This window comes from Ictidomys tridecemlineatus, chromosome 1 (genome assembly GCF_052094955.1).
Source record: "Ictidomys tridecemlineatus isolate mIctTri1 chromosome 1, mIctTri1.hap1, whole genome shotgun sequence".
NCBI classification, from domain to species: domain Eukaryota; kingdom Metazoa; phylum Chordata; class Mammalia; order Rodentia; family Sciuridae; genus Ictidomys; species Ictidomys tridecemlineatus.
Window position 1 is genome coordinate 151,303,835 of NC_135477.1, and position 22,739 is coordinate 151,326,573.

General features: G+C 37.6%; 1 protein-coding gene across 3 annotated transcripts in view; it reads right to left on the reverse strand.

Annotated features, from left to right (window-relative positions):
• The window catches only part of Faf2 (Fas associated factor family member 2), a 60,238-nt gene that overhangs the window by 5,691 nt on the left and 31,808 nt on the right, over positions 1–22,739 (reverse strand). For all 3 annotated transcript variants that reach the window (XM_005333144.5, XM_013361902.4, XM_013361903.4), the window contains 9 exons: positions 19,235–19,303; positions 12,783–12,917; positions 9,533–9,609; positions 6,949–7,087; positions 5,214–5,299; positions 5,025–5,116; positions 3,002–3,179; positions 1,772–1,943; positions 1,099–1,242 (listed from right to left, as the gene is read on the reverse strand). In XM_005333144.5, coding sequence (XP_005333201.1) covers positions 1,099–1,242; positions 1,772–1,943; positions 3,002–3,179; positions 5,025–5,116; positions 5,214–5,299; positions 6,949–7,087; positions 9,533–9,609; positions 12,783–12,917; positions 19,235–19,303 — 1,092 coding nt within the window. The remainder of the gene's footprint in view (positions 1–1,098; positions 1,243–1,771; positions 1,944–3,001; positions 3,180–5,024; positions 5,117–5,213; positions 5,300–6,948; positions 7,088–9,532; positions 9,610–12,782; positions 12,918–19,234; positions 19,304–22,739) is intronic.

Below are 22,739 nucleotides of genomic sequence, written 5' to 3' on the forward strand. Positions count from 1 at the left end.
ATCTACATGTCCACGTAAACATGTAACTTGAGCAAGCAACTTAGTAATATTACTATACCAATTTTACCAATGAAGAAATTTAGGCTAGATATGTATCGAAACTAAAGAAATGTATCTAGAAACTCTGGTAATATGACAGTTTGGTTCTCATTCTGTGAGACTCTAAGAGTCTCTGCTTTTAACTACTTACCTATGGAAATAACAATAACAAATATGGATTCAAATAAATAAGGAGCTTCAGGAAGTGGGGCTTCTTATATGATAAGAAGGGCATAAAGGGAGAGATAAAGGCACCTGAACTACTTATATTCAGATATGTAATTCAGTGATTCTTAGGTCACTGAAGACAAAGCTTTCTATAAACAACCAGGAGTTCTGAAATCAATACCAAAAGAGAACCTGGAAGAGCCTCAAAGACATGGAAGAACATGGCCTTCTTTTTTTTTTTTTTTAGCAGAGTTCAAACATTATAATGAAAGAAAACTTTAAAAAAAAAAAAAAAGCTTTGAGTTCAGGCTGGGGTTGTAGCTCAGTGGTAGAATGCTTGTCTCGAAAGCGTGAGACACTGGGTTTGATTTTTAAAGATTAAAAAAAAAAAAAAATGCTTTGAGCTGATAGCCAGAAAAGAAGAAATCTTCCTGGTGTTTTCTGATGTCACACCCCTTCTCTTGTTTCTTTCCCTGTTCATCAGAGCTGAAGATATACTAATAACACTCTCAGAAGGCTATGTAGAGGCTCAATGGTAGAGTGCTTGCCTAGCAAGTACAAAGCCCTGGGTTCAATTCCCAGCACTGCAAAACACAGAAACAAATAAAACAAAATAGAACAAAAACAAATAAGGAATTAAGGCTAGGGCTGGGGATGTGGCTCAAGCGGTAGCGTGCTCGCCTGGCATGCATGCGGCCCGGGTTCGATCCTCAGCACCACATACCAACAAAGATGTTGTGTCCGCCGAGAACAAAAAAATAAATATTAAAAAAAATTCTCTCTCTCCTCTCTCACTCTCTTTAAAAAAAAAAAAGGAATTAAGGCTATAAAAGCTTCTAGACCTATGGCCCAGATGTCAGAAACACTTCAACCCACTTAAGTGATGCTTACTGTTAGAGACTGTGAAAAGTGGAATCGTCTCTCTACTCGAGAATCATTGGGTAATTTGAAAATTATCTTGACACTTTCAGGGTCATCTGGGGAAGGCTCAGGAGGCAGGCACTCCAACTTCCTTTCCTTTTCCTCCTGTAAGTTCTGTAGAGACAAAAGCAAAGGTGAATACAGCTCAACTACAGAAACAGGATCATGTAGGTTTATTATGCACTCAGAAGAAAAACTAATAACTAATTACTCTCAGAAAAACCCCTGGCAAGAGATAAGAAACAACTATTGCATCACATATGTTATTTACTGACCATGTTCAGGTATTAGACTATTTGAGGAAAAGGGTAATGGCTAAAAGACCCTGGCTATAACAAGTACATTACTGAAATGTGTTATCAGCTTACACTAGTACTAAGAATGAATAAGGTCAAAAAATTATAAATCACCCATAATTACCACATAATTTTTCCTTTCATGTTTTCTTTTTCACATTTTTTTTCCACTTTTTTTTTTTTTTTTAATTTCTCTAAGTTCTCCAGGCTGGCCTTGAACTTAACATCCTCTGCCTCAGCTTCCCAAGTAGCTGGAATTGCTGGTGTGTGTCAACACCAGGTTCCTTTCACACTTAAGCAATCTCAGTAGTTTGGGAATCAGAGAGAACAGAGGCATGCTCCATCACCTGTCGCCTTCTCTCTTCTGCCAGCTTCTGCTGTTGCACCTCCTCCTCCTTCAGCCGCTTCCGCTCCCGTTCCTCCCTTTTCTTCCTTTCTTTCTCCTGGTCAGCCCTGAGAGAGGCCAAATAGGCCTCATCCTGCTGTTGTCTCAACACCTGGGTCTGGTTCCTTTCTTCCCTATGAACAGATCAAAAGTATAAAAAGGAAAACAGCAATTTCACATAGCTCTGTGATTACATTCCCCCCTCCCCGCCCCTCTTTTTGTGTGTGGCATTCAGGATTAAACCCAGAGTTTCATGCAGTACTGAGTCATATCCCCAGACCTCTGTGAATTTTTATGTTGAAAATTTGGAACAGGGTGAAAATGTTGATCCTCTGAAGGATTTTAAAAGCAGAGAATGGCAGAATCTGAAAGAGCCATCTCTTTCCTCAGTATAAGTTGGCAGGAAAAGAAATTACAAGCTTCCCTCTCAATTTTTAACTTTTAAAATAAAAGCTTATCCTTTATCATAACATTATTATTATTATTTTGAAATAATCATCAATACTGTATTTTATAAATACCCTTCTAAATTACTGCACTATTGTATACATAGCACTTGGCTCATATATACATCATAAAAGATTTGAAAAGGTGGAAACATTATTCAGAATTCTACTAACCACAATAACAACCCCTATCACACCACCCCCATGACCAAAAATGAATTCCACTAAAAACATAAAATAACACAACAATTTGGTGTATTTCCTATTTTTTCACATAGCACAAATATTTTGCCAATCAAAATGGTTGAATAAATACACATTCTTGTTTTATACTTTCTTCCCTTTTTTTTTCCTTCCAGTACTGGGGACTGTATCCAGGGACACAGTACCATTGAACTATATTCCCAGCACTTTTCAATTTATTTTATCAGGGTCTAAGTTGCCCAGGCTGGCCTCAAACTTGCAATCCTGCCTCAGCCTCCTGAATTGCTGGGATTACAAGTAAGTGCCACCATGCCCGGCTCACAATACTCATTCCTGAGGATAAAACCCTATATTTTGATTTATACCTCTAAGAACAGATGAAATGATGTAGAGTAATTCAGGTCAAAACATGCAAACATCTTGACCCCAATTAGGAAGCACTATTAAAATTGCTTAAGAGAAGGGAAAAAGGGTTTGTGGAGTCCCAGGTCAGCCCTCCAGATACACAAACTGATCTCTTCCTTTCAGAAAGTCTCTCATACCTTTCTAAGCGTTCTGACACCAGGTATGTCTGGTTTGCATCCATAATAAACGTTAGCTGGTTAATGAGGTCATCAGGTTGAATGAGGCCCTCTAACCGTCCTACCACAGTCATTCTCCGATCCTTCAACATAATCATGGCCAGGAATGGATAGGTATTCTCTCGTAAAGCCTGTGAGACTGACAGAAACATCCAAGACATTAAGGGCAGAACTTGGGGATAAAACAAATCAACTCTCAAATTTTCCATAAAGGGAGAGAGAAAACTGCTTTAATCCCAGTTGAGATAAATGGGAAATAACATTCATCTCTGCTTCTCTTTTCCCTTCCTAGACATTTTTTGTTTGTTTGTTTTTTAATATCAGGGATTGAACTCAGGGGCACTTAACTACTGAGCCACATCCCCGGCCCTATTATTTTGTATTTAGAGACAGGATCTCACTGAGTTGATTAGCACCTCACTTTTGCTGAGGCTGGTTTTGAATTTGAGGTCCTCCTGCCTCAGCCTCCCAAGGCACTGGGATCACAACCATGCCCAGCTCCCTTCCTAGATTCTTAATCTTTTCTCTTTAGGGGTGGGGGGCAGGGAGGTTACCAGGATGGAACTCTGGGGTAGTTGACCACTGAGCCACATCCCCAGCCCTATTTTTGTATTTTGAGACAGGGTCTCACTAAGTTGCTTAGGGCCTCACTTTTGCTGAGGCTGGCTTTGAACTTGTGATCCTCCTGCCTCAGCCTCTGAGCTGCTGGGATTATAGGTTTATGCCACCTCGCCCAGCTCTCTTTGTTATATTTTTGAATCCCCACACCTAGGTGCTTAATTAGAATAGGACAGGCTTTCCAGGGGTGTGGTTAGTATATTGCAGACTTCAAAGACAATATCTTCCTAATGATAGGAAAAGGATCTATAAAAAAAATCTTTGTACTGTTTAGCATAGTTCACTCTAGGGGTCAAGCCTAAAAGGGGACAAGTTTACAAGTCTCACCTAGCCTGATGCTACTGGCGATGATTCCCAACATCATCTTCTATCTTTTCTTTTTCTTGCTTAATTTCCTTCCTTATTACTTTCCCTTGGTCTAAAAAGGCTACCTGTTCTGCTCCAAAGGAGAAAGAAAGATGGTCTCCAAATAACCAAAATTTGACCATAATGGAGTTCCATTTTCCTTATAAGAAGGGATTTTATAAATCTCTATAAAAGGTATCCTTAGTTTCTTCTCTTCATCTCCACTACCAGCCTCACAAAGCCATGTTAGAATGGCAAAATGTATGCTGCAGGAACATATCAGATGTTTAAGACATAATTAGGGAGTAAAAAGATTCAGATTCCAGGATGCAAAGAAAACACCTGCTGCATCTTTGGTTCTTAAGATCAGCATAATGCCTGACATGCTATCACACACTCAGGGCTGCTGGAGACAAGGAGCTACAGAACAATGCCTTTTTCTTCACTGGATGTCTTCATATCTTCTTTCTTTCTTTCTTTATTTATTTTTTGTCTTCATATCTTCTAATGACTTCTAAAAATATTTATCTCCAATTAAGAGTCAGCAAAGACCAGAGCTTCCTAAGTCCATATCAGCACTCAGGGTACTCAAACAGCTAACTCACTATGCAAGAAGCTCTGTTAAAATTGCTGATGAGGAGAATAAATTCTTCAATAAAAATACCATTGAGATTAAAGTGCAAATTGCTAGCTAAGGCTCATTTTTAAAAATAAAAGTCTCTGGCAATGATTAACTGTAAAGAATGAAAGTCTGTCAGACCTGATCTTGCTCCAAAACTTATTAACTATGTGATCTCAAGCCTGTGGCTTAAACTCTCTGAGACCGTTTCCTAAGCCACAAAGTAGAAGTAATACAATCCTCTCATGATTGCTAAGAAGATTAAATAACATAATATAAAAACCACATCTAGTACAGTGTCTACCACAGAACAGTCATGTTACAAATGACATGGTGTGTCTTTCAAGACCTTGGCAAAGATACCCCCAATAATCTCAATAAGGCAAAAGAAACACAACTTACCCCTATATCCCTCAGGCTTGTTTGTAGAACATGCCCAGAACAGCATTCTCGTATTTATTAGTGAAATAACTTCAGGTGCACAGAGAGTATTGCTGTGGAAAAGGATGAAAAGAAGTAAGAACAATTTGTTGACTATAAACTGTCAGCAGAAAGGTCAGAAAAGAGAAAGAAAACAATTAATTAACTTACCGACAGAACTCATCAGAGTCCTGGTGGTCATCTCCATGAAGATAAACCAAAAGAAAACGAAGCTCCCGCTTGGCATCATTAAGTGCCTATAAGAAAAAGAAGATCACTAATTATTATAAAAACAGTGCCCTGACCTTTTACTGAGGCTAAGGGTCCTAACATATACACTACAAACATATGAAAAAAAGAAAAATAAGGAAAAAATGTGAGCAAGAAACCTAAAAAGATCCTGGGCTCCTACCTTTGCACCCCTGGTATTTTTCTCCCCATAAAAAGTCCATACTAATAAGCTTTAATAAAAAGGTTTTAGAGTTGTTAGGATTTAAATTGTATCAAGCACATGAAAGTAGACAAGCTGACATACAAAGGTTCCCTACAAATCACAGAAAAGCCAGCTGTTCCACAGTCTAAAGAAAAAAAAGGAGAATTTGACCAGGTGAAAAGGGAGGTGAGAACTGTCACTTCACAGCTATAAATAACATCCTTGGAAAAAAAAAAAAAAACCTGCGAAGATGACCCTGATCATAGGCCACATAACAAGCAGGAATGAAGGATTATGGGACCCAAAGTCATTCCAAGGAGCACAGGATTTAAAAGATTCTCAAAGTTAAGGCTAGTGTCCAAGAGTCTTGTTTATATTTTTGCATGTGTTTACTTCTGAGCACCATTTACTTTAATTATTTTCTGAATGGCCAGTGGTGGTCTACCCCTAGAATCACAGCAAAGAGGGTACATGAGAGGTGCCCATCTTTTTCATCCCTGTGTCTCCAGCATTCAGCACAGGGCCTTAATGCCATTAGTAGATGTTTGCTGCTGGTTGGTTGCAGTGGTAGCAGCCAGCAAGGAGAATAACTGTGAGAAAAAGCAGATGTGGGAAAAATCAAAGCAGAAGCAAGGATAAGCAGTTTTCTCTTTCTCTAGATAGATTCAGGAATTCTAAAGGCTGCAGAATAAAACTACCCTTTTGCCAATATCCACAGTCTTAATTCTCTTTTTCTCTGACCAACTAGAGAAATACCTAACACCCAGAGAACTCCAAAGTTTTCCTCCCCTAGGAGGTGATAGTCAGAGGTTTATGTGGCTTAGGATAAATGAGATGAGCTACTCTGAATCTAAGACTTATAACTTTATTCAATTCTGTAAGGGGTCAAAAAAGATTTAGCCTTTGCATTCAAGCCATGTACAGTCTGGTAAAGGATATAAGAAATGAACTCAAATAATTATAAGGAGGAAGTGGAAAATGCTATAAATTTTAAAAGGGCAGGGGGAGAACAAAAGGAGAAATTAATATTTTAGACTATAAGGTAGAGCAGGACAGAACACAATAATTAGAATGGTTAGAAAGGGGAATGACATGAGCTGGTTGAAGATGGGCAAGATTTCAATTAGCCAAAATGTGAGGAAGGCATTCCATGTGGAGGGAATAGCAAAAGCAAAGGCACAGAGGTAGGAAAGTATAGAATGTGTTGAGGGAAGGGTTTGGCCAGAACGTAGGATATAGGGAAATAAGTTATGCAAAAAGACCTCAAAAGAACATTGGAATTAGATCAAAGAGGGCCCAGCTAAAAGGTACAGTTTTTTTTTTGTTATTGTTGTTGTTGTTTTCTTTCCCTGTAAGCAGTGAAGAGCTATTTAAGATTTTAGAGTAAAAGACATGATCAGTGCTGGGCTATGCTTTCCTTTGAGGACAGAATCATATCAGTAAGTTGGCATCTACATGGTTTGTGGCACTGACCTGGCTGTACGTTCCCTGGTAGAAGACAGGGTGTGCCCTCCCATATTTCTCTTCAAAAGAGTGCATAAATGAAACAATGTCCCCAACGGGGTCAGTGACCCGGCTGCGAGGGTCAGGCCGTATAAAACGAAGAGCAAACCTGGGGAAGAAGGAATAAATAATCACATGAATCCAGGTTACTGTAGTGCATATGGAGTGGGCCGGTTTGTACAGTTTCCTACAACAGAGCCAGAGGCATGGCAGCAAAGGGAGGTGAATGGTCTAAGTGGATCATCAAACCTGGGAGTAGAATCTGGCTCAAAAGCCATAAAGCTGCAAGTGTTGTTCCATGGCCTGTTCAAGAAGAATGCAAACTACTAGGATTATAAATACCAACATTGGCCTAAACAAATGACTGGAGTGCTTTCTGCAGAAAAATTGAGAACCAGAAGGGGTGGAAAAGGAAGATACTATGGTAAAAAAGACTAGGGGTCAGGCCATGCTCCCAGATACTGTTTAATAGAGTAGCACTGACCATTAGCCACTATGGCTATCCTAAATTTAAATGTTATTAAGTCAAAACAATTAAAAATTCAATGCCTCAGTCAGACATGCCACATTTCAAGTGCTTAACAGCCATGTGGTCATTAGCTTCCATACTGAACAGTGCAGAGATAGAATGATTCCTTCATCACAGAAAGTTCTACTAGACAGTGCTAATCTAGAACAGACACCTCTTTCTATTTGTCCTATTTGCCCCTCTCTCTTGTTTCTGTTCTCCTGGTATTTTGGATTTTTGTTCAAACTCCAAAGCAATTCAAATTATGGACTGAGACTTCAATCCTGAACTTTTTGTGATTTACTTGCTCTTCAAAGGGGCAAGTAAATTTGGCTTGATAATTTGTGGTTGATGTGTCCATGAAGGAAGATTTTTTAAAATAATCCACGATATACTGACAGATTTATAGTATGGGTAGCTACTGTAAAGTTAAGGATGCATTACCTGATGGAAACACACATCTATTCCTAAAGAGCCATTCTATTTGTATAGCACCATTTCTTTATGCTTCAAGCTTCCATAGAAGGCAATGGGGCAGGGGCCAATGTGCTACACAACATAAACAAGTTGCCTAGATGATACAGCTGCATTAAAATTAGTAACACATGCCATGCATATTTTCCCAAAGAAAGCAAACAATAGTCATTTACTTGAACTTTCAGCACAGAAAAGGTGACTAAACTATGACATCTTCTTTATCAAATTCTAAGCCGATTCCTTCACCCCTCAACAAATCCCCCATGTGTATATAATTACACTAGATATTTTTCTGAGTAACCAAACCAAATTCATTGACACAAACATTCCACAGAAAATAAGAAACACAAAATGTAATAAGTTGTGTATGTAAGAGAGTCATTAGAAATGTTGCATAAAATTGATATTGTCTACATTCTCTGAAATACTTTAAGGTTATCTTTTTAAGCATTCAAAATTTGAGAAATGGATAAAGATTTTAACTTTTTTATTTCTCATCACAACACATTCCTACAGCCAACACAATTTAGGACAGAGTCTTCATTATGATTCTAAAGGTTTTAAATGTGCCCATTCCTACAAGGATGAAAAAGTACCAAGGAGGTAATTAGTGGCCATTAAGAACTTTGCTAAAGCAAGGAAGCCATTAAGCAGACAGTCTCATAAAACACCAAGAGGCCAAGGTATTATCTGATCCTTAAATTTCTGTAGCTGCTAGGTCCTAACTTCTAGCCCATCACTTCCAGCTTCTGCTCCTTAGTGCAGAGTAAAGCCAACCCCATATTTGGAGGAAGGTAAAGGTTATACTGTATGCAAAGCACAGGTCACATTTCTAGCTCCACCTACTGCACTGAATATCCAAAACATGTTCGTTTCCCATATAGCTTAGGTGTGGCTCTAGACAGATACACCAAATCTGAAAGTCAGGCTCCACTCAGCATTTCCTAACCTTGGACCCTCTGTAGCCTCCAACAATGAGCTCTTTGATTGTAACATGAAGGAAGCTAGAAGGTGAAGTTATGAAGCAAGTGAGTGTATATGCAAAAGGGATCCAGTGTCAGCATCCTAGAGATTGTCAGGGTAGAGGGAAATGTACATGACAGAGTGTCTAGAGAGATGCCACTACTGTAGGAGGAATCCAGGGCAAAGTAGGTGACCTCAGACAAGAGAATTTGTTGAGATTATGAGTAGTCAGATGGAGAAGCAGTTTAGGATAAAAGTTCCAAGGAGTGTGAAGTTAGGAGATAATGGTGGTTAGAAAGTAAAGGATGTGGGGATTAACTAGGAAATGTAGAAGTGACAAACATGGTGGAGGGAGAAAGGGGTGACCAATAAATGTAGGCAGATTGATTCTTGCAAACAGACAAGACAATTCCATTATATAACATCTGCAACTATGCTTGAACAATTTAAAATATTTTAAACTATAGTAAAGGTTCAGGAAGAATATTCAATCTGATAACCATCTGACAAGTCAAAATTAATAAAAGCATAAAATTTATGCTCATCTAAGCTTCAGTCCCAAGGTCTACACAGTTGTTATTAATATATAAATATAGAGGTACATACCTAAATATATCAAGTATCGTATAATAGGTAAACCGGAATGGAAGCATTATCAAGTAATAACCCCATCCAAGCAGCCCCTGAAATTCCAAAAACAAAGTTAGAGACTATTCTTCCAATCTCTAATAACTTACAAATAGGTAGCTCAAATTTTTGCACTTTTTTATCCTTTCATGTGATTTCCCCCACTATGATACTCCTCTTCCCCTCTTCCTCATCACCTTCTCCTTGTGTGTTTGTGTGTGTGTGTGTCTGTGGCAGGGGGTTTGGGGGGCATGCATGCATGTGCAGGGTACTAGGGATTAAAGCCAAGGCCTTGTGCATGCTAGGCAAGCACTATTTACAAAGAGCTGTGTCGCCAGCTCTTTTTAAATTTTCTTTTTGAGTCAGTGTCATTAAACTTAATGAGAGCCCAGGCTGGTCTTAAACTTGTTTTTTTTTTTTTTTTTTTTTTTTTTAAAGAGAGTGGGGGAGAGAGAGAGAGAATTTTTTAATATTTATTTTTTAGTTCTCGGCGGACACAACATCTTTGTTTGTATGTGGTGCTGAGGATCAAACCCAGGCCACACGCATGCCAGGCGAGCGCTCTACCGCTTGAGCCACATCCCCAGCCCCTGGTCTTAAACTTGTGATCATCCTGCCTCAGCCCTCCAAGTAGCTGGCATTTATATGCCACATGCTGGGCTACCTAACTTTTTTTTTAAAAAACCTTGTCCTTCTCAAATGCTCTGGCCTTTGATCTCATTCCATTTAATACTATTGTTTTTCCTTTTTTTTTTTAACCTGACTTTGTCTTAAATCTTCTTTAACACTTTTCCTGCAGCTACTTCCACTGGCTATCAAATTCAACCATAAGTTTGCCTCTCCAAATAATAATACTCATTCTTTTCTTTCTTTATATATATATATATAGTATGTAGATATAGAAAGATCTACTTGGACATTTGTATGTAAATGATAAGTATTTTACCACAATAACAAATCCTCATATGGCTGATAGGCTTAGTATTAATACTAAATATTAATATGATTATTACTGTTGTTATTATTAACTAGTAAACATACAGGGTTCTGTAGATTACAAAGCACTGCTCAGATATCATATTGTGCTAATCTGAGACAGCCAGGGAACTCTGGAGCCCCACAGTTGACATTAGGGTCTCAAATACCTAGTAAGCCTAAAGCAAGATAGAGAAACACTGGGCATACACAGAACTACTCTATGAGTTATATAATTCTTTAGGAATCTATACTCTTCTACCTCAGAATACCTTAAAACAAGTATGGTAGCTGCCCTCCTCTTTATCCACAGTTTTACTTTTTGCAGTTTCAGTTACCTATATAGTCAACCAAGATTTGAAGATATTAAATGGAAAATTCAGAAATAAAGAATTCATAAGAGCATGCTGTTCTTATTGTGATAAAAATCTCACTCTACCCTACTCCATCCCACCCAGGATATGAATTGCCCCTTTGTTCAGTGTACTGTATATTATATCTACCCATTAGTCAATGAGTGGCCATCTTAATCATCAGATTAACTGTCAAGGTAATGCAGTGCTTGTGTTAAAGTAGCCCCTACTTTACTTGATAATAGCCCCAAAGCAAATTATTAGTGATGTTGCCAATCTGGATATGTCAAAAAAAATTAGAAGGTGTTTCCTTTAAGTGAAAAGGCATAAATAAGAAAGAGAAAAATATTCTATGCTGAGGTTGCTAAGATATATGGTAAGAACAAATCTTTATTCATGAAATTGTGAAAGAAAAAAAAAATCCATGCTAGTTTTGCTGTTTTACCACAAACTGCAAAATTTACTGCTGCAAGGAGTACAGCAGTTGCCTAGCATGTGTGAGGCCCCAAGTCTAATCCCCAGTACCACCAAAAAAAAAAAAAAAAGAAGAAAAAAGAGAAAGTTACATCCATAGTATGTGATAGGTGCTTAGGTAAGATGGAAAAGACAACAACCAGGGAGGCTAAGGCAAGAGGATCATCAAGTTTGAGGCCAGTTTCAGAAATTTAGCGAGACCCTGTCTCAAAATAAAAATAAAGGACTATGTGTAGCTCAGTGGTAGAGTACCCCTGGGTTCAATCCCCAGGAGCTCCCCCTGAAAAAAAGATGGAAGATGTTCAAGGTTTGGTACCATTGGTAGTTTTAGACAGTAGAATCTACTAGAGGTCTTGAAATGTATCCTTCAGGATAATGATGAACTACTGTACTTAAACAGTACTGACTGTATTTATCTATTTAGACAGAGTTCTGCTATGTTGCCCAGACTGGCCTTGAACTCATGATCCTCCTGCCTAAACTCTAATTTTAAAACATCAAGTATTCTGCTGGGTATAGTGGCACACACCTGTAATCCCAGCTGAGGAAGGAGGATCCCAAGTTCAAGGCCAGCCTGGGAAACTTAAGTAAAAAATAAGAAGGACGGGGGATGGATGTAGCTCAGTGGTAAAGCACCCCTGGGTTTAATCTCTAGTACCAAAAACCAAAAACATATTAAAAAATATCAAGTACTCCACAAAAGTATGATGACAGAGTAAAGTCTACAGCTCCAAGGTTAAAGGGGATGCTTTCTTGGGATTCTGAATGCATGTATAAGAAGTGGATGTAATCTCAAGGAAGAGAAATTCCAAGAAGTTCTATGGAGTTCATTATCAATAAATAAATATTATATGACCTCCCTAACTAGAGTGTTGAGAAATTAAAATTTGAAATGGGAATCCACCTCTAGATGCCCCACCCCCAAAAAAATACCAGGTTACTGGAGCTCTTAAATGCCTGTCAAACTTAAGTGAAACTCCTCTTTGCTTATTAACCCTTCAATATTAACTTTGAAGATGTGGTAGAGGACTTCAATGGATTCCAAACACTTTCTCAAAAGTAGCTGAAATTAACTAAAGCAACAAAGAACTTGGTCAAGAGATTCTAATTTAAAAGTGGGTGATCTATTAAATGTGTAGTAAACAATTTTACACATGTAAATGAACCATTCAGATATTCAAAACGAGGCACAGAAAACACTCCAAATAACTGGCAAAGAACAAAAAAATCATAATTTCTATGTTAATTAATTTATTTAAAAATCAAATAAAATTATATTTCACTAAATCTACCAAGGGCCCCAGGTCTAGCTAACATGTTCACATTCTGAATATTTCTTTCACTCCTACCAAACAGAGATCAAAACAATCAAGGGAATGAATTTATAAAATCACAAAGGGGGAAATGCCAACTACAAAGTAACTTGCCCTTGGTTGTGGTCTTGAGACAACATAGCTGTAGATCCTGTGGTCAGCAGTATTAACCTGTAGGGGTCGGGATGGAGGTGGGTTGAAAACACTGGGTACACCCTCTTGCTCATTCAGCCTGTCTTGTACAGCAGCCTGAGAAGGAAAACAGAACAGCAAGAGTTTCAATGATGTTCACATCAACCCAGAAGAGATGAGGCAACCATTGGGTGTTTTAAAACAGGGTGATCATTACACAAAGGTGATCTGAGTAGTATATTTTCAAACCTGATTAAAAAACAACAACAAAAACAAACAAACAAACAACAAAACAAAACAGAGAACTTGTCTGAAAGCTATATCAATGCAGCAAGTATAATGCTTTTAGTCAGATGGTATATATTATTCAAAGGAGCTGGGATACAAGGTGCTTCACTGTACAATCCCAAAAAAAGCCATCAACAGGGAACAACACAGTGTATAGAGCCCCTGGAGTTGTGCAATGGAGCAGTTCTGATGAGTGGCATCTGATTGTAGGACTTTGGCATAGGTCTGCACCCTAGCTTCATCATTCAGAAAAGGCACTCAATTTATAAGCCTCAGATTCCTTATGTGCAAAATGAAGGTAATTTTAAAAACTCATTCTCATCTCAATTCTGCCCTTGAAAAGGGGGCTATCCCAGAGTAGTAAAAAAGTCTTGGGGTAAAGATTGGCCACGCCAGAAAGAAAAACCATGTGACTTAGGGTGGGGCCTTTGAGTAACTTGGTTATTAGTCAATTGGAGACTGAGTTCAACCACGTAAGTAATTAAATCAATTATGCCTTTGTGATGAAGCCACCCCCCAAAAAACCCTCAACATACCAGACCACAACAAGTTGACAAAACTTCAGGTATATTGCAAAATACCTGTGCCAGGATGGTAATGCATCCTGATTCCATAAGAGAGGAGTATGCAAGTTTTACATTTGGAACCCTTTGAGACTCTGCCCTTTGTGTCTCTTTAGCTGATTTTAATTTGTATCAGTTCCCTTTAATAAACTGAAACAACGAGTGTAACAACTTACATGAGTTTTAGTAAATTATCAAACCCCAGGATGATTTCTGAAATACTTTGAACTTGCAGTTGGTGTCAGAATGGGGAGGAAGGCCTTGGAAGGCCATGTATCCTCTAAACTTGATAGCCGGTTTTAAACTGTGTGGTTTGGCTAATTTCAGACATTCTCCTAGTTTTACAATTCAGTGGGGAAAAAAATACTCTTTAAGCAGATGGGGCTGGTTTAACTACTTAGCCACATGCAAAAGAAATTGAACCCCTAAACCTAAACTATGCACAAAATTTAATTCAAAACACATTAAGACCTAAGTATAAGAATTAAAATTTTGAAATTTTTTTCCACATTTTTTATTTTTGTGGTGCTAGGGCTCACCAAGCATTCTCTGCCACCAAGGTGCACTTCCAGTCCATTCTATTTTTTGTTCTGAGACAGGGTCTCACTAAGTTGCCCAGACTGGCCTTGAATTTGCAATTCTCCTGCCTTGGCATCCTGAGTAGCTGGAATTAAAGGTGTGTGCCACTGTGCCTGGTTGAAATTTAAATTTTTTTTAAACATTTATTCTTTTTTTAGTTTTTGGTGGACACAACATCTTTGTTTATATGTGGTGCTGAGGATCGAACCCAGGCCGCATGCATGCCAGGCTGATAGCGCTACCGCTTGAGCCACATCCCCAGCCCCAAATTTAAATTTTTTTAAAAAATATTTTTTAGTAGTAGATGGACACAAAACCTTTATTTATTTCTTTATATAGTGCTAAGGATCAAACCCAGGGTCTCACACAAGCTAGGCAAGTGCTCTACCACTGAGCCACAACCTGAGCCCTGAAATTTTAAATTAAAAAAAAAAAATTTTTTTTAGTTATAGATAGACAGAATGCGTTTCTATTTATTTATTTTTATGTGGTGCTGAATTGAACCCAGTGCCTCACACGTTAAGCAAGTACTTTGCCGCTGAACTACATCCCAGCCCCGTTAAAGAAAACAATGAACATGGATTAGGCCATGTTATCTTAGATTTGACACCAAAAGCATAAGCAACAAAGGAAAAAAGTAGAAAAGCATCTCTTTATCAAAATGAAAAACTTTTATACATCTAAAGACACTCTCCAGAAAATAAAAAACAAACTTAAAAAATTGGAGAAAATATTTACAAATCATGTCTGACAAGGATCAAGTATCCAGAATATAGAGAATTCTTAAAACTCAACAACAAAGACAAACAATCTAGTTTAAAAATAAGCAAAGATATTTTTGCAGATTTATAAATGGCTAACAAGAACATAAAGATACTCAATACTGTCAGGGATGGTAGGGTACGCCTGTAATCTCAGCAGTTTGGGAGGCTAGACAGGAGGATCACACAGGAGGCTAGACAGGAGTTCAAAGCTAGCCTCAGCAACAGTGAGGTACTAAGCAACTCCCTGAAACCCTGTCTCTGAATAAAATACAAAATAGGACTGGGAATGTGGCTCAGTGGTTGAGGGCCCCTGAGTTCAATCCTCATACCAAAAAAAAAAAAAAAAAAAAAAAAAAAAAAAAAAGAAAAGAAAGGGGCAACTCATGTTACATTCCAAAATAAATTATTAAAAAAAAAAAAAAGATACTCGACATCATTTCAGTCATTAGGAAAATGCAAATCAAAACCACACTGAGGGCTAGAGTTGTAGCTTGGTGATAGAGCCCTTGCTTACAATGTGTGAGGCACTGGGTTCAATTCTCAGCACTGCATATGAACAAATAAAAAAAAAAAAGGTCCATTGACAACTAAAAAAAAATATTTTTTTAAAAAACAACACAATAAAATACTATCTCATACCCCTTAGAATGGCTAAAAAGATGCTAACAAGTATTGGTAAGGCTATGGATAAATTGGGACATTCATACATTATTGTTGGAAATTAAAATGGTACATTTTGAAAACAGTCTAGCAGGTCTTCAATAGTTACCATATGGCCCAACAAATTCTACTTCTAAGTATATACTCAAGAAAACTAAAAATATACATTCACACAAAAACTTGCATACTAATTCACTGCAACATTATTAACAGCCAAAAATGGAAAAACCCAAATATCAATCAAATGATGAATGAAAATATTGTGGTGCTATGGTCTTCATTTTTGTAAACCACCCTCCCCAATTTTCCTATATCAAAACCTAACAACCAGTGTGGTAGGACTCATGATTAAGATTAGTGACTTTTTTTTTTTTTTTTGGTGGTGCTGGGGACTGAATCCAGGACCTTGTGCATGTGAGGCAAGCACTCTACCAACTGAGCTATATCCCCAGCCCAGGATTAGTGACTTTTAAAAGAAGCCCTAGACAGCTGCCTACCCCTTCCACCATGTGAAACTACAGTAAGAAAGTGTCACATGTGAACCAGAAAATGGATTCTTACTAGACAGTTAATGCCTTCATTTTTCCAGTATAAGACATAAATTTCTTTTGTTTATAAGCCCTCCTGGTTATGATATTTTGTTGTAGTGGATGACTGGACTAAGAGGTAATATATCTACACAAAGGAATTTTTTTTTTTTTTTTTGGTGGTACTAAGGATTAAACCCAGGGTCTTGTGTATGCTAGACAAGCACTCCAGCAAAGTTACACCCCCAGCCCATTGGGAATATTTTTTGACCATAAAAAGGAATGAGTACTGACATAAGCTACAAGATGAACCTTGATATAAGTCAGTCCCAAGAGACCACATGCTCTGATTCTATTCATATGAAAGTTTAGAAAAAAGAAATCTATACACAGAAAGTAGACTAGTTAGGGGTGGATGGGCAGAAAGTAATAGCTAAAGAGTATGGGGTTTCTTTTTTGGGGTAATCTTCTAAATGATCTAAAATATTTTTCTGAAAATGTTTTAAAATTGATTGTGAAGGTAACTGTACAAGTCTGTGAATATGAGATGAAACCTAAGGGAACTTTACCACTGAACTACATCCTCAAACTTATTTATTATTTTGAGACAGGGTCTTGCTAAGTTGCTGAATCTGGCCTCCAATTTGCAAACTTCCTGCTCATTCTCAAATTGCTGGAATTACTGGTGTGCTCCACAGCACTCAGTTAAACATAGTTATCTTTTATAAAAAAGTGTTTTTTTTTTTTTTTTTTTTTGTACTGGGGAGGCACTCTACCCCTAAGCCACGTCCCCAGCCCTATTTTGTATTTTATTTAGAAACAGGGTCTCACTCAGTTGCTTACACCTCATCATTGCTGAGGCTGGCTTTGAACCCACGATCCTCCTGTCTTAGCCTCCTGAGCCACTGGGATTATAAGCGCACATGCGCCACTGCGCCCAGCAAAATAATTTTAATAGAGTTTTCGTTGTTATTGTTTTTGTGGTACTGGGAATCAAAATCAGGGCCTCATGCATACTAGGCAAAACTATGTACCCCCAGTCCAACATATAATGAACTATCTTAAAAATAAATTAATAAACTTCATTAGTATCTATAAACTAAAACTCCAGTTCACTTGGGAAAAAGGTCTGATCTATATAGGAAATATATAACAAAAATACTTTTAGGGGCTGGGAATGTGGCTCAAGTGGTAGCGCGCTTGCCTAGCATGCGTGCGGCCTGGGTTCGATCCTCAGCACCACATACAAATAAAGATGTTGTGTTTGCCGAAAACTAAAAAATAAATAAATATTAAAAAAAAATTCTCAAAAAATATATTTTTAGATGGGCATTAATAATGTCTGGACAGAATCAAAAGAAATTGTTAGCTGGGTATGGTGGCACACACCAGTAATCCCTCTGACTGAGGAGGCTGAGGTAGGAGGTTTTTGAGTCAATGTCAGCTTAGGAAACTTGATGAAACCCTGTCTCAAAATAAAAAATAAAAAGGGTTGGGGATATGGTTCAGTGGCAAAGTGCCCATGGGTTAAAGTGCTCTCCAATACAAAGGGTGGGGATGGGGGAAGACAGTTACCATGGCAGTGTCAGGAAAGCAGGACTAAGAAACTGGTAGGAAAGTGATATTAATGGAATTTCTTTGATACTTTATCTTAGGCTTTCTTTGAACTTTTGAAAAACTAAAATTATTTTTATATATTTTGTCTATTAATTTTACAAGCTACTAAAATAGATTGAAGTGAAAAAAACTGCAAATACTGCACAATCCTATCTCAAAAAATTATATATAAATCCATATAGTCATTTCAAAGGGCTAGAGTTGTGGATCATTGGTAGAGCACTTGCCTAGCATGGGTGAAGCACTGGGTTCGATTCTCAGCACCACATATAAACAAATAAAATAAAAGGTGCATTGACAACTAAAATATATTTTAAAAATAGTCTATTTTTAAAAAATCCATAGTCATTTCAATGGAGTCAGAAAGAAAATACACTAAAATATAACAATATCTATACATAAAGTGGTTTATAGGTGATAGATTTCTTCTTTATGCTTTTTGAAACCTTTTGCCTATGTGGGTGTGTAACATGTACATGGCTTTTCCTTTTCAGTGCAGAGGTACCCTAACATGGAGCTGCATGCCCAGCCCTTTTAAAATTTTTATTTTGAGACAGGTCTAACTAACTTGCCACAGCTGGCCTTCAACTTTTGATCCTCCTGTCTTAGCCTCTCGAGTTGCTGGGATAACAGGCATGAGTCTATAATATTAATAAGTCTATAGTATTAATGCCCTGTAGCATTAATATTCTAAGAATGGATTTAGTCAACAGATATTTATTGAGAGTCCATGATGTGCCAAGCTCAGTGTTATATGCTGGGAACAAAGCAGTTAGTAAAACTATAAGAGGGCTGGGGACATTGGGCTCAGTTGGTAGAGTGCTTGCCTTGCATGCACTAGGCCCTGGGTTCAATCCCTAACACTACACACACACACACACACAAAAAAAAACCTAGAAAAAACAAACAAACAAAAATCCTCTGCTCTCATAAAGTTTACGTTCTGATGAATCTAACTCAAAGCAACAACTGATAATACAATATCAGAAACATGACAGAACAGATGTTTGCTACTACCATTGATGATTTGGACAATATTCTAAAGTTCTAGCCAATTCATAATCAAATAAAAGAAACAAAAGATGCAAGTAATGAAAAAAAAAATCACTGAGCTGCAAATGACATGATCACCTAGAAAACCCAAAAGAATAAGCTACAAAATATGTAATAAGAAGGTTCACATTAAAGTATCTGGTTAAACACCAAATATAAAAATCTAATAGTTTTCTCAAACAGCTATTAAGAAAAACTAAGAAGGGAATAAGACTATGGGATTTCTTCACCATTTATGATCTCATACATTTTTGACAGGCTTTCTCCATTTCCCACACCTTTAATTTCGGGGAAAGGTTCCTGCCATGGAAAAACACATATTGTTGATTCTTTGTCAGACCAGGGCAACAAATGGAATAAGCTTAGAACAAATCCTATTATACCTCTATGTTCCAGTTATGCTGTTCCAAAGTATGGCGACATTGATCCATAGATTCTATGCCAGTCAGATCCTAAAAAGAAAGATATAAGTTACTTAAGAAAAAATCAATAGTACTTACTTTTTTGTTTGGAGCACTTTTACCCCAAGGAATCCTTATTGAATGATGATAGGAAAATGCACTAAATGCTTAAGGTAGATGTTTAAAGCATGGTAAAACTTTGATTAAAAATTTATCTAGGCAGGCACAGTGGTGTACATGTGCAATCCCAAGGACTTGGGAGGATAAAACAGAAGGATCACAAATTCAAAGCCAGCCTTCGCAACTCTGCGAGGCCCTAAGTAAATCAGTGAATCTCTGGCTCTTAAAAAAAAAAAAAAAAAAAAAAAAGTCTGGGGATGTGGCTCAGTGGGTTAAGCATCCCTGGGTTCAATTCCCAGTACCCCCCCCCCCGCCAAAAAAAAATTAACTATTCTAGACACAGAATTTCTAAAACTTCAAGGCTTTCAATTAAAGAGAACTAGTGATTAAAATCAAATTTTCTCACTCAAATCCAAGTTAAAATTTTAAATATTTCGTCAACCTCTGGGTCTACCAAATATTTTCTAAAGGAAAAAACTATTCTGATTTTAATATATAATGATACAATGCAGTTTTCCTACAAAAAGCAATGCCTTTCCTTAATTTATATCACTTTATAAATAGCTTCAATATGAACTATATAATGCTTTTTATGAAAAAGAATCTGTAATTCAGATGTTTTCCCCCACTCTCCTCAGACTATTCTAAAGTTTCAACTAGACCCTGACCAAAACTCCTTCTCTGGTTCCTCTTATTCTTATCCCTCTAAATGTAATTTCCTAAGAATGTATCCTTGGTTTTTGTCTCTCTCTTTGGCAATCTTATTCAATCCCCAACCTTCAAGCATCCTTTCTATGTAGAACTGCTAGTATAATCTCTGGGCCCACTATTTCTTCTGATTCTTAGCAACACACTTCCAGTAGCCCACTCACCACATCCACCAAGACAAGGCACCAGTACCTCACTCAAATCCACCCTTTAAAATTACTGTATCTGTTAGTGATACCACAAAAACATCTAGACAGAAGACATCTGGCTGGGTGTGGTGGCACACAATTACAATCCCAGCATTACAGAAACTGAAGTAGGAGGATAAAAAGTTTTGAATAGCTTAGGCAATTCAGGAAGATCTTGTCTCCAAATAAAATAAAAGGGGATGGGGATAGACCTCAGTGGTAAAGCACTTGATTAACATACAGGAGGCCCTGAGTTCAATCCAATCCCCATTATCACAAAAAATGAAAAAGAAAAAAAAATCTCGAAACCTCAACCTCACCTTGCCACACTTCATCAGTAAACAAGTTTTGACAGTTCCATTTTCCATTTATCTTACATCTGTAACATTTCCATTTTCACAGCCAGAATCTTTAATTAACCTTTCATAACACCTCAAATCAACTGTCAATAATTTCTCTCTTTCCTTTTGATTCTTATTCCTGTATATTTAGTGTGTTTGTGTGCATTACTCCTCTGTTCAAAACCTTTGAATAGTCAGTTGAAATAATTTCAAGTTATTTTTGTTATTTAAATGAAAGTAATAATTCCAAAATCCTTAGCCCGGATTTAAGTGTTTCTATAATGTGAACCCAATCTGGCTTTCTAGGTTATTTACCTCAATAATTGCCTTGAGGGGGCGGGGGGTGCAGCTCAGTGGTAGGGTGCTTTCCTAGCATGCACAAGGCCCTGGGTTCAATCTCTAGTGCTGCCCCCCATCCAAAAAGTTTCCCTTCAGATGCCCAATACCTATTAAATCTAACAGTTCATTGCACATATGATATCCAGTGAGCTAAACCCTAGCCTTCCTTCAAGGATCACTATAGGCGTCTTATCTTTCCATCCATTCACCTTTTCATTCAACAAATGCCTACTGTGTGCCTATTCTGTATAGCAAGTATATAATGTCTAAGGGCTAGAGAAATGAGGTAAAGTCTATATCCTCATGAAACTTCTCTTGATAACTGACAATCATCAGGACAAAGAGCGATCTTAACCTGACAAGAATACGTTGACATAGATTAACTAGTCATAAGACTCAAGTTCTTGCTTGATTTTGCTCTCCATATTCATGGACAGACATATTTTAAAACATTCTGGAATTTATTTTCCTTTATTTACAGCATGAGGGGTTTAATTTGGACTCGATATCCTTTACAGAGCTTGAAAAAAATAAAAACACTAAAGCTTGGATTTTTCAGGACTTATTTATTTATTTGGTGTTGGGTATTGACCCAGGGATCCTCTGCCACATCCCCAGCCCCTTTTATTTTTTGAGATGGGGGTTTGCTAAATTGTCTAGGTTGCCACTGAACTTGCGATCCTCTTGCCTTACCCTCCTGAGTTGCTGGGATTACAGACATGCACCACCATGCCTTGCTATAATTGTTTGTTTTTTAAATTCACAAGTGATAAATAAACTTTCTAATTAAAAATGTTTAATGTTTGAATTACTATTAAAAACTCCAATACTAAAATTTAAAAAGTATAATAGCTATACAACTCTGTTAAGAAATGATGGCTTCGGGCTGGGATGTGGCTCAAGTGGTAGCACGCTCGCCTGGCGTTCGATCCTCAGCACCACATACAAACAAAGATGTTGTGTCAGCCGAAAACTAAAAAATAAATTTTAAAAATTCTCTCTGTCTCTCTCTCTCTCTCACCTCTCTCTTTAAAAAAAAAAAAATGATGGCTTCAATAGCTCTGACAATCTGGATTTTATCTCCTGACCATTCCAGGCCTTTTTCCATTTTGTCAATGATCTTCTTTCTGGCTTGTGACAGGCCCTCCTTACTTTTCAATTTCCTACATTACAGTCCATATAAAGGACTTCCATGTCCTCTCTCTCACTGTGTATTCTCTTTAAGAATTAGACTATAGCTGGGTGCAGTGACTCATGTCTGTAATTCCTGTGTCTCAAGAGGCTGAGACAGGAAAATCACAAGTTTGAGGTCAGCCTGAACAACTCAGCGAAACCTTTATCTCAAAAATAAAATAAAAAGGGTTGGAGATATAATTCAGAGGTACTGTACTCCTGGGTTCAATCCCCAGTGCAACAACAACAACAAAAAGGAATGAAACTCCACGGGCTGGGGTTGTAGCTCAGCAGTAAAGCACTTGCTAGCACTTGCAAGGCGCTCAGCACCACATAAAAATAAATAAAATAAAGGTATTGGGTCCAATAACAACTTAAAAAATATTTAAAAAAAAAAAGAAATGAAACTAATTTTACCTTCTCACAGGAGTCTGAAGGACCACTCCCTACCTAAAATACCAAAATTGTTTTCTATTTTCTACTATAATTATTTACATCCATGCTACTGCCTTCTCAAAGGGAACAGGTTCCTTGAAAGCAGTGTCCATGATTCACTTATGATATTCCCTAGCACCTAGCCCATAGAAAGAGCTTAAACAGTTTCAGAAAGTTAGTGCA